General features: G+C 47.4%; 1 protein-coding gene across 1 annotated transcript in view; it reads right to left on the minus strand.

Moving 5' to 3' along the window:
- Positions 1-469: 469 nt before the first annotated feature.
- Positions 470-14696, minus strand: part of SLC48A1 (solute carrier family 48 member 1) — a 456994-nt gene continuing 442767 nt past the window's right edge. Inside the window, exons 3-4 of the mRNA XM_060253026.1 lie at positions 6080-6247; positions 470-1217 (exon numbers count right to left, since the gene is read on the minus strand). Of these exons, the coding sequence (XP_060109009.1) occupies positions 1081-1217; positions 6080-6247 (305 nt within the window). The 3' untranslated portion in view covers positions 470-1080. The remainder of the gene's footprint in view (positions 1218-6079; positions 6248-14696) is intronic.

The raw sequence follows: 14696 nt of genomic DNA on the forward strand, positions 1-14696 counted from the left end.
GGTGTGTGGTTTAATATGCAAAGGAGTTCCTGGTACAAAAAAAGCACTGGTGAACACATTTTTGTCCAAACACATGGGGCAAAATGCAGATGACACAACCAGCTCCTAAGGGCAGGCAAATCCCCCTGCCTCGATGGAAATGAGACACTCATTGGGCTATTCTGACAATGTAATGCCATTTTAGATCCTAGTCCAAGTCTCGGAATAAGGTGGAATGTTATTTTGCCCTAAAATAAGAATAAGGTTTGAAAGGATTCCCCCCCTCCATTTCCCATATTCTACAGGGCTCGTCTTCAAAAATATCAGAGCCAACATCAACTAAAATCTCACTTTAAAAACATCAACACCCAACCCCCTAAAAGTGCCTGGAGAAGAAAAAGGGTTGGAGGTACATTGTGCATAAATATCCACAGGTTTCCTTCTCCCTAAAGCTGTGAACAGCGACAAAGAAAGAAAAATTAATAAGATGTGCATGGAGAGGGAGGAAGCATTGTTCAAAATAGTGTTCTCTCAGGATGAAATCATGCCTTGCTCTATGAAAATACATCTGTATGAAAGTAGTACAAACCAGCCCTTTTGGGGGCTTTTATGGAGCACCTCACGAGCAACACAAAATGGCGGCCAGCAGTACATGAGCTATGAAGGAGGGCATAGGGTGTGCATATCAGTTGCTTCAGCCTTCCCAAATTAAACCACACACGCAAAATGGGGGACAGAAACACACACAGAGATACACACACTCGGCCTACAAGGTCTTGGAATCCTGGTTTTCGTTGCGTTCGAGGAGACAGAACTCTTGAGCCCTTCCTCAAAACAAAAACATGACTCTTGCAAAAAGGTAATGCGGACAAGATGGATGGAAGTGGACGAGCAGCAAGCGGCTGGATAAAAGCAGTTGAGGAGAAAGCCCTTCCCCCCGCAAGTGAAACCATCAAACGGGTAAGCGGATGTGGGGCAGGTTTGTGGTTTCAACCTCTTGTCAGCTTCCTGCTTGCTGGCATACTGGTCCGAGCACTCGCTCAAATTGTCCAGCAGTCCCCTAATGCACGTATTCCCCTGGGGGGGATCAAAGTCCGAGTCTCAGAAGTCACTGAGAATGCTGATGTCCGCAAATTCGTTTCTGTACCGGAAAGAATACAAGCAGAGGAGGAAGGCCCACTTGAAGGAGAGGAGGCTCCAGATGCAAGACAGGTAATAACTCTTTGGATCTGTCAAGGCTAAATGGAGAGAACAGACAGAGTAAGATACCACAGCAGAACAGTTCAATCTCTGATGCTGGTTACTCCACAACTTCTGAACTCGAGCAACTTTCCCCATAGCCAATGGTCACCAACATTAGCACTCTATGAACCTGTGTCTGGCATATCCCATTCTGAAGCCCTCTTATGCACTCCCCAAACACCACCACAGAATCTCCAGGGATTTCCCTCCAACCTGGAAAGATATCACTAAAATCCTATGGGTGAGTGCCCCCCCCACCCAAGCAAAGGCATTTACTCTCCCCCCCCCACCACCTCAAGGGGACTTGATCTCTGCCATCTGGACTCCAGACAACAGATCTCTCTCCCCCTCCTGGAGAAAATACCTGATTTGGAGGGTGTACTATATGGCATTATATTGCCCTGAGGCCTTTCCCTTTCCTGACAAAAACAGCCTGTGTTGCCTAGCAACAGCATGACTAGCACTTCCCAGACAGCAGCTATGGCTTCTAAAGAAACACTCCCAGTGGGCCTGGGCTCTCTGACCATTTCTGTAGCCCTTGGAGGCTGCATGTGCTAGAAGGCCTTTCATGAGGCAACAGTAGCTCTGTAGCCCTATCTGAGACCAGCTGACAGAGAGTACACAGAGAAGTGTTGGAGATGTGGCTGTCTCTGAAGTAAAACTGCTTTTGGCAGTGTGTTCAACATTCCTGGGCCTGCAGTAGGCTGGGACAGGGGTGTCAGCCAATGGGAGGCCAGAGACTGTGACTGACATGTGATGAGCCAATAGTGTGTTCCCACAGTAACTGCCAGAACTAAGGTTGGTTGCATTTTACTGACAAAATCAGTTTTGCTGGCTAGCAACATCCACCTGGGCAGGAGAGAGGAGCAGACTCAACCAATGGCATGCAAGTACTCCTGACTGATAGTCTGACAGGCCCACAATCCCACCGAGTCCTAACCAATCAAGACAGTCACATTTGCCACCATGACAGGAGAATTATTACCAAAAGATTTGCTGTGTGCACTATATTGTGTTTTGTGTTTTATAGCTCTGTAATGCACCGTGAGTCTCAATGAGAAAAGAGGCTGAGAAATTAAGTAAACAGAACTAAACAACGGATTAGAGCTAGTAGGAAGGAATCTTCCAAACTGTCAATGGTCAGACCACTGATCTCTCAAGGACATTAGTGCCCGCTTTAAGGACACTGATCTCTCAAGGACACTGTCCTCTGGCAGTGGCTCTCCAGGGTTTTGTGCAAAGGCGTTTCATGTCACCCAGTCCACTTCACTGAAGATACCAGGGACTGAACTTGGGTTCTGCATGCAAAGCAGACAGCTGTGAGTCCCTTTGATAATGAGCACACAAAGCTTCCTTGTATCAAGTCAAATCCTCCGTCAAACAAGGTCAGTGCTGTTTACTCTGACCGCCAGCAGCTCCACATCAGTGTCTTTCCTGACACCCAATCCTTTTCACTGGAAGGTGCCAGGGACTGAACTGGGGACCTTCTGCATGCAAAGTATGGAGATAGATCCAGATGGGTGGCCGTTTTTGTCTGTCTCAGGGGTGGCCAAACTTGCTTAAGCCACCAGTTTGGTGTAGTGGTTAAGTGTGCAGACTCTTATCTGGGAGAACCGTGTTTGATTCCTCCCTCCTCCACTTGCACCTGCTAGCATGGCCTTGGGTCAGCCATATCTCTGGCAGAGGTTGTCCTTGAAAGGGCAGCTGCTGTGAGAGCACTCTTCAGCCCCACCCACCTCACAGGGTGTCTGTTGTGGGGGAGGAAGGTAAAGGAGATTGTGAGCCGCTCTGAGACTCTTCGGAGTGGAGGGCAGGATATAAATCCAGTATCTTCATCTTCAATATCTTCTTAATGTAAGAGCTACAGAGAATACATCAGATGTTTGAGAGCCACAAGACATGAATGTCAGATGTTTGAGAGCCACAAGACAAGAAGGAAAATGGATAGAAGGAGGGTGGGAGAGGTGGAAAGAAAGCAACTTTAACTTTAAATGCCTTCTCCAAGCCACTTGCTGGTTTGGCTTGGAGAAGAAATTTAAGGAGACAAATGCCTTCTCCAAGATGGCTGATGGGGCAGTGGGGGCTTCAAGAGCCACACAGTATGTGTGAAAGAGCGACACATGGTTCCCGAGCCACAGTTCGGCCACCCCTGGTCTGTCTCTAGCAGTAGAAAACAGCAAGAGTCCAGTAGCACCTTGAAGACGAACAAAAATTGTGGCAGGGGGTGAGCTTTCGTGAGTCCCTGGCTCACTTCTTCAGATAGCCTTCAGGTATAAGGAGTTATCTGAAGAAGTAAGCAAAGAAGCTCCTGCCTTATCACAAATGTTGTTAGTCTTCAAGATGCTACTGGGCTTCTGCTCTTCTCAAGTGCACACAAAGCAGATACTCTGCCCTGGATAGTTGAGGCCCTATGCCAGGGGTGGCCAAACTGTGGCTCAGGAGCCACATGTGGCTCTTTCACACATATTGTGTGGCTCTTGAAGCCCCCACTACCTGATCAGCTGGCTTGGTGAAGGCATTTCTCTCCTTAAATCACTTCTCTAAGCCAAGCCATCCGGAGAATGCATTTAAAGTTAGAGTTGCTTTCTTTCCACCTCTCTCTTCTTCCCCACTCCCCCATCTATTTGCCTGCCTCTCTTCCTTCTTTGCTTCCTTGCAGATCTCACACATCTGACGTTCATGTCTTTCAGCTCTCAAACGTCTCACATGGATGCAATGTGGCTCCTACATTAAGCAATTTTGACCACCCCTGCCCTACACAGGCTATTTGCCAGTCTCCTTAGCCCCTGACCTGGAGAGTCCTGCTAAGGCTGATCTAATCAGATCTTGGAAGCTAAGCAGGGTTTCTCATAGAATCAGAGTTGGAAGAGACCTCCAGGGCCATCTAGTCCAACCCCCTGCACAATGCAGGAACATCACAAATACCTCTCCCCCCACACATACATCCCCAGTGACCCCTGCTCCATGCCCAGAAGGTAGCAAACTCCCTCCCATCCAAGATCCTCAACCAAATTGGCCTGGAGAAAAACTGCTTTCGGACCCCAAAGCAGAGATCAGCATTTCCCTGGGTGTGTAAGAAAGGGCCAAGAGAACTACGGTAAGCGCTGATGCCTGCCTTCCTTCTCATGATCTGCCTAATTCACAGACTCAGCATTTCTGTCAGATGGCCCTCTAGGCTCTGTTTGAAAACCTCCTGAGAGCCCACCACCTCCCGAGAAAGCCTGTTCCACAAAGGAACTGCTCTGTCAGGAAGTTCTTCTTAATGTTGAGCCGGAAACTAGCCAGGTTGTCCTTGGCTTGTATTGGAATATGACACCACTAAGGAACTCCAGGGTCGTGATGCAGAGGTAGGCAAGGGCAAACCATAGTGTCCAGATCACGTGATGTGATAGTATCGCTTTACTCTGCTCGGGTAAGACCTCACCTGGAGTACTGTGTTCAGTTTTGGGCACCGCATTTTAAGAAGGATATAAACAAGCTGGAACGGGTCCAGAGGAGGGCGATGAAGATGGTGAGGGGTCTGGAGACCAAGTCCTATGAGGAAAGGTTGAAGGAGCTGGGGATGTTTAGCCTGGAGAGGAGGCGGCTGAGAGGTGTTATGATCACCATCTTCAAGTACTTGAAGGGCTGTCATAGAGAGGATAGTGTGGAATTGTTTTCTGTGGCCCCGGAAGGTAGGACCAGAACCAATGGGTTGAAATTAAATCAAAAGAGTTTCCGGCTCAACATTAGGAAGAATTTCCTGACTATTAGAGCGATTCCTCAGTGGAACAGGCTGCCTTAGGAGGTGGCGGGCTCTCCTTCCTTGGAGGTTTTTAAACAGTGGCTAGATGGCCATCTGACAGCGATGAAGATCCTGTGAATTTGGGGTAGGTATTTGTGGGTTCCCTGCATTGTGCAGGGGGTTGGACTAGATGACTCTGGAGGTCCCTTCCAACTCTATGATTCTATGAAATCACTTCTGTCTTGAAAACTCCATGGGGTTGCCGTAAGTCAGGTGCAACTTGATGGCACTTTCCAACCAACCAACCTTGGCCAGCAGAAACAGAACAAATAATGCATCCACATTTACTTTGCAAGGCCAACATGAACACGAGAAGTGACTGAATGCAGAGTCAGAACATTTTCCCATCCAGCTCACCATTTCTACTCTGACCAGCATCAGCTCTCTGGGTAGAGATCCTGCCCAGCTTTGCTCCCTCCATCTGTAGTAGGGATGCCAGCCTCCAGGTGGGACCTGGGATCCCCCTGGAATTACAGTTTATCTCCAGACTACAGAGATCAGTTCCCCTGGAGAAAACGGATGTTTTGGAGGGTGAACTCTATGTTGTTGTACCCCACAGAGATCCCTGCCCTCCCCAGGCTCCAGACCCAGTATGGTGTAGTGGTTAAGTGTGTGGACTCTTATCTGGGAGAACCGGGTTTGATTCCCCACTCCTCCACTCGCACCTGCTGGAATGGCCTTGGGTCTGCCATAGCTCTGGCAGAGGTTGTCCTTGAAAGGGCAGCTGCTGTGAGAGCTCTCTCAGCCCCACCCACCTCACAGGGTGTCTGTTGCAGGGGAGGAAGATAAAGGAGATTGTGAGCCGCTCTGAGACTCTGAGATTCAGAGTGGAGGGTGGGATATAAATCCAATATCATCATTATCATCAGCAGCACCCAAATCTCCAGGAGTTTCCCAAACTGGATCTAGCAACCCAACCCCCCTCTCCCCTGGTGATTGAGCCTACTGGTAAGGTTGCAGAATTTCATTTTTCTACAGGTGGAATTTAGGACTCTCCCCCACACACTCTTTGGACCACGTGCTATAACCAAGCCCACCTACAGGGCGAAAGAAGCAAAACCAGCTCATACTCACACTGCTGCTGCGTAATGGCCAGCGCCAGGAACGTGCAGAACCCGACTGCAGCGAGGATGGAGAAGAGAATGCCGACGACGAGAAAGAACTTCAAGCCCTTCAACCAGGTCCTCCAATAATCCTGCACGTACATCACGTGCGTGATGAGAGCCCAGAGTGCCAGCACACCTGTATTGCACGCAGAGAAAGAGAGAAGCTGTAAGGAGTCAGGATAGAGACTCAGAGCCTACCAGCAAGCACCACAACGAAAGGTATTTTTTTTTAAACAATCCTAGCGCTGACGACCAGTTTGCAAGCCCTGTTCCCATGTTACAATGGGAACCACGTACAACCCGCATATACCTGTTTGTAAGGAAGAGCTGGCAGGTATTCAGTTCACAAATGAAACAGGGGACCAGAACCTCGATAAACATGAAGTTCTAGACAGTGGTTCAGCTGTACATATGCTGAACATAAAGTGAGAAAGATTCAATGTCAGGCATTAATCCTCTGAATCCCAGAGCCAAGAGGCAACATCAGGGGAAGGCCTATGCCTTTTTGCACTGTGATTGACCCTGCAAAGGAACCGGGAGGCCGTTGTATGAGGCAGGATGCTGGACTAGATGGACCACTGATCTGATCCAGCAGGGGTGTTCTTATGAAGTTCATGTTGTACACAGATGGTACGTGCGTTCACTGTGCATGATCACAGAATCACAGAGCTGGGAGGGACTGCATCTCTGTAGTCTGGATATGGCTCCAGGGCCATCTAGTCCAACCCCTATGCAATGCAGGAACTTCAAAAATACCTCCCCCACAATCAGGGCTGGCCCAAGACTGTCTGGCACCCTAGGCAAGGCTACCTTCTAGTGCCCCCGTCCTGCACTGATAACATCACTGACAACAACAACAACAAAATTTTATTTGTATCCCGCCCTCCCCGCCGGAGCAGGCTCAGGGCGGCTAACAGCATCATTCAGGTTTCAGTGAGTCAAATGGGGGTGCCCAATTTGGCACCCCAAGCAATTGCCTAGTTTGCCTAGTGGCAGAGCCAACCTTGCTCACAAGAGGGCTTGTCTCTACTGAGAGCCAGTCTGGTGTAGTGGTTAAGTGATTGGACTCATATCTGGAGAATCGGGTTTGATTCCCCACTCCTCCACATGCACCCGCTGAAATGGCCTTGGGTCAGCCATAGGTCTCGTAGGAGTTGTCCTTGACAGGGCAGCTTCTAGGAGAGCTCTCTCAGCCCCGCCCACCTCACAGGGTGTCTGTTGTGGGAGAAGAAGATAAAGGGGATTGCAAGTCTCTCTGAGACTCTGATTCAGAGAGAAGGGTGGGGTTTACATCTACAGTCTTCTTGTCAACACGGCTTGTCTCTTCCAGGGGAAGGGGGCCATCCAAGGACTCCCACATTCAAGGGCCACCATAATGCTGGGGCCAGCAGGGCAAATTAATTCCAGTTTTGTTTTGCTGCATTTCTGCAATGCCTCCTTGCTCGGAAAAGCAAGATGTCTGTGGTGTGCACACACGTACACCAGCAAATCAGTGCACATTACAGAGTTTTTGCCAAAGCAAACATGAACTCTGCATCTTTGGCAAATTTGTGTCAGGTTTCTCAATCTGCCTGAACTCTCCCTAGAAGCTAAAATGACTAAACTGAGGCTGTTGCTCTGATACTGGATTTATATCCCCCACCTTCACTCTGAATCTCAGAGTGGCCTACAATCTCCTTTACCTGCCTCCTGCACAACAGACACCTTATGAGGTAAGTGGGGTTGAGAGAGCTCTCACAGAAGGGCAGCTCTGCGAGAGCTATGCCCTTGAAAGGGCAGCTCTGCGAGAGCTATGACTGACTGAAGGCCATTCCAGCAGCTGCAAGTGGAGGAGTGGGGAACCAAACCTGGTTCTCCCAGATAAGAGTCCGTGCACTTAACCACTACACCACACTGGCTCTTTTTGGGTGTCATTCATTCATAGGGTCCCCGTAAGTTGGAAGTGACTTAACAGCACATAATGCACATATGTTTTATGCAATTTATTCTACTAATGAGAAGACGACTATGCCAGGCACTGAAATGCAAACCTTGAAGTTCTCCAAATCCACACTTCCCCATTCGGTTTCATCACATATTGCCCTAAGAAGTTTTTTAGCTTATTTTTGCAACCTTAAGGACTAGAAGCATGCTTCATTAAAAGCGAATTCATCTCTCAAGATAGATTTCTGTGCTTCTGCGAACCTCAAAGTTGCACGCCACCACAAATGCTGCCAATACAAATGGTGGCATATATATTAAAGGATTATTAACAGTAACGTATTGTCACTATTATTAAAAGTGTGTGTGTAAATGTATGCATTTATTAATATTTTTATAAAGTTTGTAATCCTTGCACCGACTCTCTAAGCCAGGGCAGTATCATCATCACTCACAAACCACAGATACAGGGACCGATTCTGGGTGGCTAGCCAAAAACCACCTATTGATTCCACAGCGGAGGCAGGATTCGAACCAGGGGCTTCCCGATTTGCGGTTCAGTTTCTTAGCTATTATGCTATCTCAGCCCTTCAATATACCGATGAGCACGTATCAAAATAAAGGCTTTTTTAGAAAAAGAAATTTTACATGCAAGTTAACTTTCTACAAGCATCGGGGGGGGGGGGCTCTGAAAATGCTTCTCTAAGCTAAAGAAAAGGGGAAGTTCTGAAGCAATGGAAGCTTCTGGGTTACATGAAAAATAAAACTTGCAAAAAAAAAATGTGAAGTCACCCTTCTTTTTCCTAGGCTGCAGCCGGAAACACGTGGTCTGTTTATCGTCTCTTAGAAGAAGCTGACTCAAGGCCACAAGGCAGGTCACCCTCCAACTGATGCTGCACTTTCAGAACACCGTGACTCAGCAGAACTGGGAACTCTTTGGAAAGGACTTCTTTCACATGACACAGCAAAAGAGAGAGCAAGAGAACTGGGCAAAGGGATTGAACTTTGCAAGGCGCTCATGACTGTTTCTGAACTCCCAGCAGCTTCCACCTTCTAAATAAGCTCGTGACAATTTGGGATCAGGGTTGCCATCTTTTGAGCATGGAGCAGGGGTCACTGGGTGGGGGGGGGCAGGCTTCATTTTGAGCAGGAGCTCACAGGAGAAGAGCTCCAGAGCCTCTAAATTTTATTATGCACTTTCTTTCCCACGCCCCCACCCCCCAAAAAATATTTGCTTCTGAGCTCCATTGTTCAAACCCCCTGTGAGAATTTTGCTGAACCTAAGATTTGGCAAACTTTCTAATATTTTCCCCCCGCAAAAAAAAAAGGGAAAATAACCAAAACATATAAAGCAGACAGATGGAAATCTTCATTATGTCACTGTGGCCACACAGGAGAAAGTAATTTTAAAAGTATGATGGGAGCAAGGCTTTATAATGACAATTATAATTCCAGAAGCATTTTAAGGGAGATCCTGAGCTGATACACCTTCCAGTGATGTCAGGGTGTGTGTGGTGTATGCAAATGAGTTGTGTTAATGAGCTTCAGCACCTCTTTCTCTATAAAATGACCCCTGGGGTATTTGTGAATTTCCTGCATTGCCTAGGTAGTTGTACTAAATGACCCCAGAGGTTCCTCCCAACTCTGTTTGTTGCAGACAGTGACTGAAAAACCTTCCCAGGTTTTGTGCCTTGGATCCACATAGTACAGGAGGAATTATATCAGCATTGCTACATTCTAGATCGGGGTGCCGAACTGATTTGTTATGAGAACCGGATCTGACATAAATGAGACCTTGTCGGGCTGGGCCATGTGTGTACTTACTTAAGATTGGGTAACGGAGATATAATACTTTTTAAATGACAAAGACAAAGACGACTAAAGATTTTTTTTAAAAAAGAAACACCTTAAAATAAAACATGCCTAGAACATTAGTACTTGTTGGTCTTAAAGGTGCTTTCTTTGTATTTCTCCCAGGGGTTCCAGGGAACTGGGCAAAGGAAGCTCTGGCTCTTTCCCTCCCTCCCTAGGGGACCAGGAGGGGAAGGAGCCTCAACCAATGGAGAAAATCGAGGTTTTGCTCTGTAGCTCCTGTGAGATTGAGCAAGCCTGGCAAAGCAAGCTGAGATGCAGACGGAAGCAAGAGAGAGGGAGAAGGATGCAGACAAGAAACAGTTACTCCGGGGGTCTGATAGGAGCCCTCCGGGAGCCTGATTCAGGCCCCCAGGCTGCATGTTTGACACCCCTGCTCTAGATGCTAAGCAACTTTCCCATGATTGAATGCAATCAAGATATGCAATAAATCTAGCAATATGATGTCATTACAGCTTATCTAGTTTATCAGCACGTACTAAATTGATCCAGAAGACCAAACGCATTTCAGCTATTGCCTTCTTCAAAATATTTCTCTATACTGAGGATTCCGTTTGATTCTGCACACAAATATTGATCTAATTGTTTTGATTTGGCTTCATGCCTAATATATTTAGATATAAGACTTCACGTTTCTAGAATGCAGCTGCAAATTTTAAGACAATTTCTGATCTCTAGCCTTTGGCAACATTTTTTTCATGAAAAGACCACTATGATATAGATATTTGCAGATCTATTGCTTTAGAGTACATGCACAGTGTCAATGGTACTTAGATCAGAATTTTCAGCTCGTGGTAAGCTGTGATGTGTAATACATGATGCATTTACAGCAATGGAAAACAAGGAAGCATTTGGTAGATTAACTTCCTACGTGACAAACACATGCTGGTGGTTCTTCATAAACTAGTTCAAGCAATAAATATTTGAAGGATTGAAAGATCCATATATTTATTGCATACAATATACTCCATAGATTTACTGCATACAATGTACAAGCCTTTCTCTCTTACATCTCTATGAATTAAAAAAAATTGGCATGTATACAACATACTCCAGATAATCAAATAGATTGTGTTTCCTATTAGATCGTTGAATCACCCTCAATCACAGTCAGAGCTGACTCACGCATGCAAGTTCATATTTATTTTATTTTTTTTTAAAAAAACAACTTTCTCACAATTCTTAACCCAGATGACTTCACAAGGCAGCTTAACCATGCTAATCCAGAACAAAGTTTTGAGTCCAGTGGCACTTTTAAGACCAACAAAGTTTTATTCAAAATATAAGCCGGGGGGGGGCCAAACTGTGGTTCGGGAGTCACATGTGGGTCTTTCACGCATATTGTGCGGCTCTCAAAGCCCCCACCATCCCATCGGCTGGCTTAAATGAGAAGGCATTTGCCTCTTTAAATCACTTCTCCAAGCTAAGCCAGCCAGCGGCTTGGAGAACACATTAAAAAAAAAGTTAAAGAAAAAAAAAGAAAGTTGCTTTCTTTCCACCTCTCCCTCCCTCCCCTCCTTCCAGCTCTCAAACATCTGACATTCATGTCTTGCAGCTCTCAAATATCCAATGTTTGTTCTATGTGGCTCTTATGTTAAGCAAGTTTGGTCACACCAGTATAAAAGTATACATGTGTTTGTTTCAGACACACTTAAATGGACGTTACTAGCCCTTGAATCTGTTAAAAATCTTCATTACGTTGTACGCTAATTTGCTGTTCACCCGCTACCTATATGGACTGATAACTCATTCAGCCTTCAAGCCCAAAGGATGCAGTGGGACTGAGGCAGGCCTGCCTGGTCTCTCCTGGCCACTGGTGGAGGATGGGGGAGTGAGGTTGCCAGATCCAGGCTGGGAAACTCCTGGAGATTTAGAAGTGGAGCCTGGGGAGGACAGAGACCTCAGGAGAGTTCAGTGCCATAGAGCCCACCCTCTAAAACATCCATTTTCTGGAGGGGAAACTGATCTCCATAGTACAAAGACTGAGCTATAATTCCAAGGGATTCCCAGGTACCATCTGAAGGGTGGCATCCCTAAATAGAGGCTTTTTTGGAAATTAAGCTCCTTACCCCACCACCATCACCTACTACTGCAGCTCTTGACTACCGTATGCCAAGGGGGCCCTTCCCTTGAAGGCAGTCTAAGTTTGGTTTCTGTCCCCCACCCCACCCCCAGCAAAACCCTGTCCTCTCTTTCCCTTCTTCCTGGCCAGAACAAACAAGCATTAGAAACACCAGGGCTGCTAAATGCCGTCTCTTTGCTCAGGCTCCAACATACACAAACACTTGGCTGGTTCCTCTGGGTGCTCCGAAGTAGAGGTGTTCTGTGCAACTCACATCGGCACATTCCCTTTTCTGCATGCTAGAATGAGATAAGAGACATCAGCGAAGGGCCAAGAGGAAAGATTAAGAAGGGAGGAGCCATTTCAGGGCCAGGTGGCTCCGACCCCAACAAAACATCCTTCTGGCTCACCCCACCCCCAGGCTGCTCTGTGCCCAGGCCTCGGGCCTCGTCCAGAATAACACCAAGCATCAGCTCTCAAAAGGTCAGCCACTTTGACTCCCTCACATTTCAAAACTACTACTTTCCCAGGATTCGTTTCTCCCTTCATCTTCCCAGGCCCTGACCTGCATAGTCCAGGCTAGTTGGATGTTGTCAGATCTCAGAAGCTAAGCAGGGCAGGCCCTGGCCCATACTTGGATGGGAGACCACCCAGCAAGTCCAGGGTCCTGATGCTTTGCCCTGAAAACCCCACGAGGGGTCACCATCAGTCAACTTTGACTGGACAGCTACCCCCCCCCCCCCAATTAAGAAAAACCACCACCAGCTCAGGATTATACCAAAAGTAATCCTCCCTCCTTGAGCATCCGATTGCCAGGGACAGGACTGGCCCTGTCACTAGGCAAACTAGGTGATCACCTAGGGCGATGACCTTCTGGGGGTAATGAATTGGGCCCCCCATGTAGGGTCGCCAAGTCCCCCCTAACTTCTGGCGGGGGACTTTTCGCACATGCAGCGTAATAACGTCACCCACAAGTGATGTCATTGTGCTGGCAACGTCGCACGCCGGCTGCTCTAGGCATTTCTGGAAAAACTCTATGGTTTTCCTGGACGATCTAGCATTTTGGGAGGGGAAAAGTCTATGGTACCTATTGTACCATAGAGTTTCCCCTCCCAAATTGCTAGTGTCCAGGAAAACCAGAGTTTTCCCGGAAATGCCTAGAGCGGCCAGCGTGCGACGTCACCGGTGCGATAATGTCACTCACGGGTGACATCACTGCACCAGCGATGTCAGGGGAGGCTCCCCCTGCCGACCCAGTGTGGGCAGCGGGCTGGGAACCTCCCGGGTGGGAGAACCACTGCCTGGACCGGGGGCTTGGCAACCACATGACTCGGTGACATTATCAGTGCAAGCGGGGGTGCCAGAAGTTAGCCTTGCCTAGGGTGCCAGACAATCTAGGGCCGGCCCTGACCAGGGACATCCCTCTTCCATGTCTCAGAACTTGCACAGTATCCATGACTCCAAACAATGTGTTACTCCCGGCAACCAGGGATGCAGTTAGGTGCCATCCAATGAGAAATGGCCTTGTTAAGGCTCCTTGGAGAGCATGCCCAGTTCAAAGCCTTCTGGGCCTTCTCGACACCTCCCAGCTCAAGGGAAGCCCTCTTAAAACACACACAGTCTTTGGATGCAGGATTCAGTCTGTGCCTAGTGCTGAAGTCTGCTTTTCCTGTGACAGTAGGGATCTGTGGATAACCTCACCTCAAAGGGGGAACATTTGGCCTGGGGCTCAAATGGAGGTATCAGTTATTTTGGGGAGCACTGGATAAGTTTTGTAACTTCTTTAAGCAAAAAAATTGATACATTTCATCACTTTAGAAAAAAAATATTTCTTAAGTTTTGTAACTTCTTTAGAAAAGCATTTTTTAAAAAAAAAAATACATTTCACTTTTTGTGGTTCAAGAATTTTTATTAAATTTCCATTTCACTTTTTGGGCACCTTGTTTTACTTTAATATGTTGTGGTGTTTTAATTTTATTGTAACTGCGGGCTGCAAAAATGGGAAGTGGCTGGGGCCTCTGTGGACCTCTGAGGGGGCCTTTGTATTGGGTGAAATGAAAATTAAATCATTTCCCTTGGAAGCACAGAAGCTTCACACCAGGGGTGTCAAAGTCATTTTTATGTGGACTGAATCTGAAATAAATGAGACTTAGTTGGGTCAGGCCATGCAAGTCATAAAATTAATGCCAGGTAGGCAGGGGTCATTTTGTAGAAAAATAGGTGGTGGAGCTCAATAGCATAAGCCCCCCCCCCCCCCGGAGCCAAAAGCAACCCGATGCAAGAAAAGAGAGCCCTGGGTGAGCAAGACCTGCTTGGGCTGGCTAGACATCCCATCAGCCCAAGCAGGCCTTACTTGCCTGGGGCTCTCCTGGGCCACACACCCCCAGTCAAAAGGCCAACAAGCCACCCGCCACCCAAAATCACATAAGTAGTGGAGAAAGGGTGTCATGGTCTTCTCCAGGTGTTAATGAGGGCTGCTGGGGGCGTGGCAAAGCCCCTGGTGGCTGACTGGCTAACCACTCTCCTAATCCAGGGACTGTTATGCAGCTGCACCTACTATTCAATGGACAAGGTAGGTGGGGAGGAGGAGGGGGAACCCTCAGAAAAGTTCAGGAGCTATGCTCCTGTGCACTCCTGCTGAATCTGAGGCTTGCAGCTAACAGAGATATAAGCTTTATATAGAACACAGGCAAACACAATTAAAGAATTTTTCAAACTTTTTAAAACATGC

This window comes from Heteronotia binoei, chromosome 13 (genome assembly GCF_032191835.1).
Source record: "Heteronotia binoei isolate CCM8104 ecotype False Entrance Well chromosome 13, APGP_CSIRO_Hbin_v1, whole genome shotgun sequence".
Lineage (NCBI taxonomy): Eukaryota > Metazoa > Chordata > Lepidosauria > Squamata > Gekkonidae > Heteronotia > Heteronotia binoei.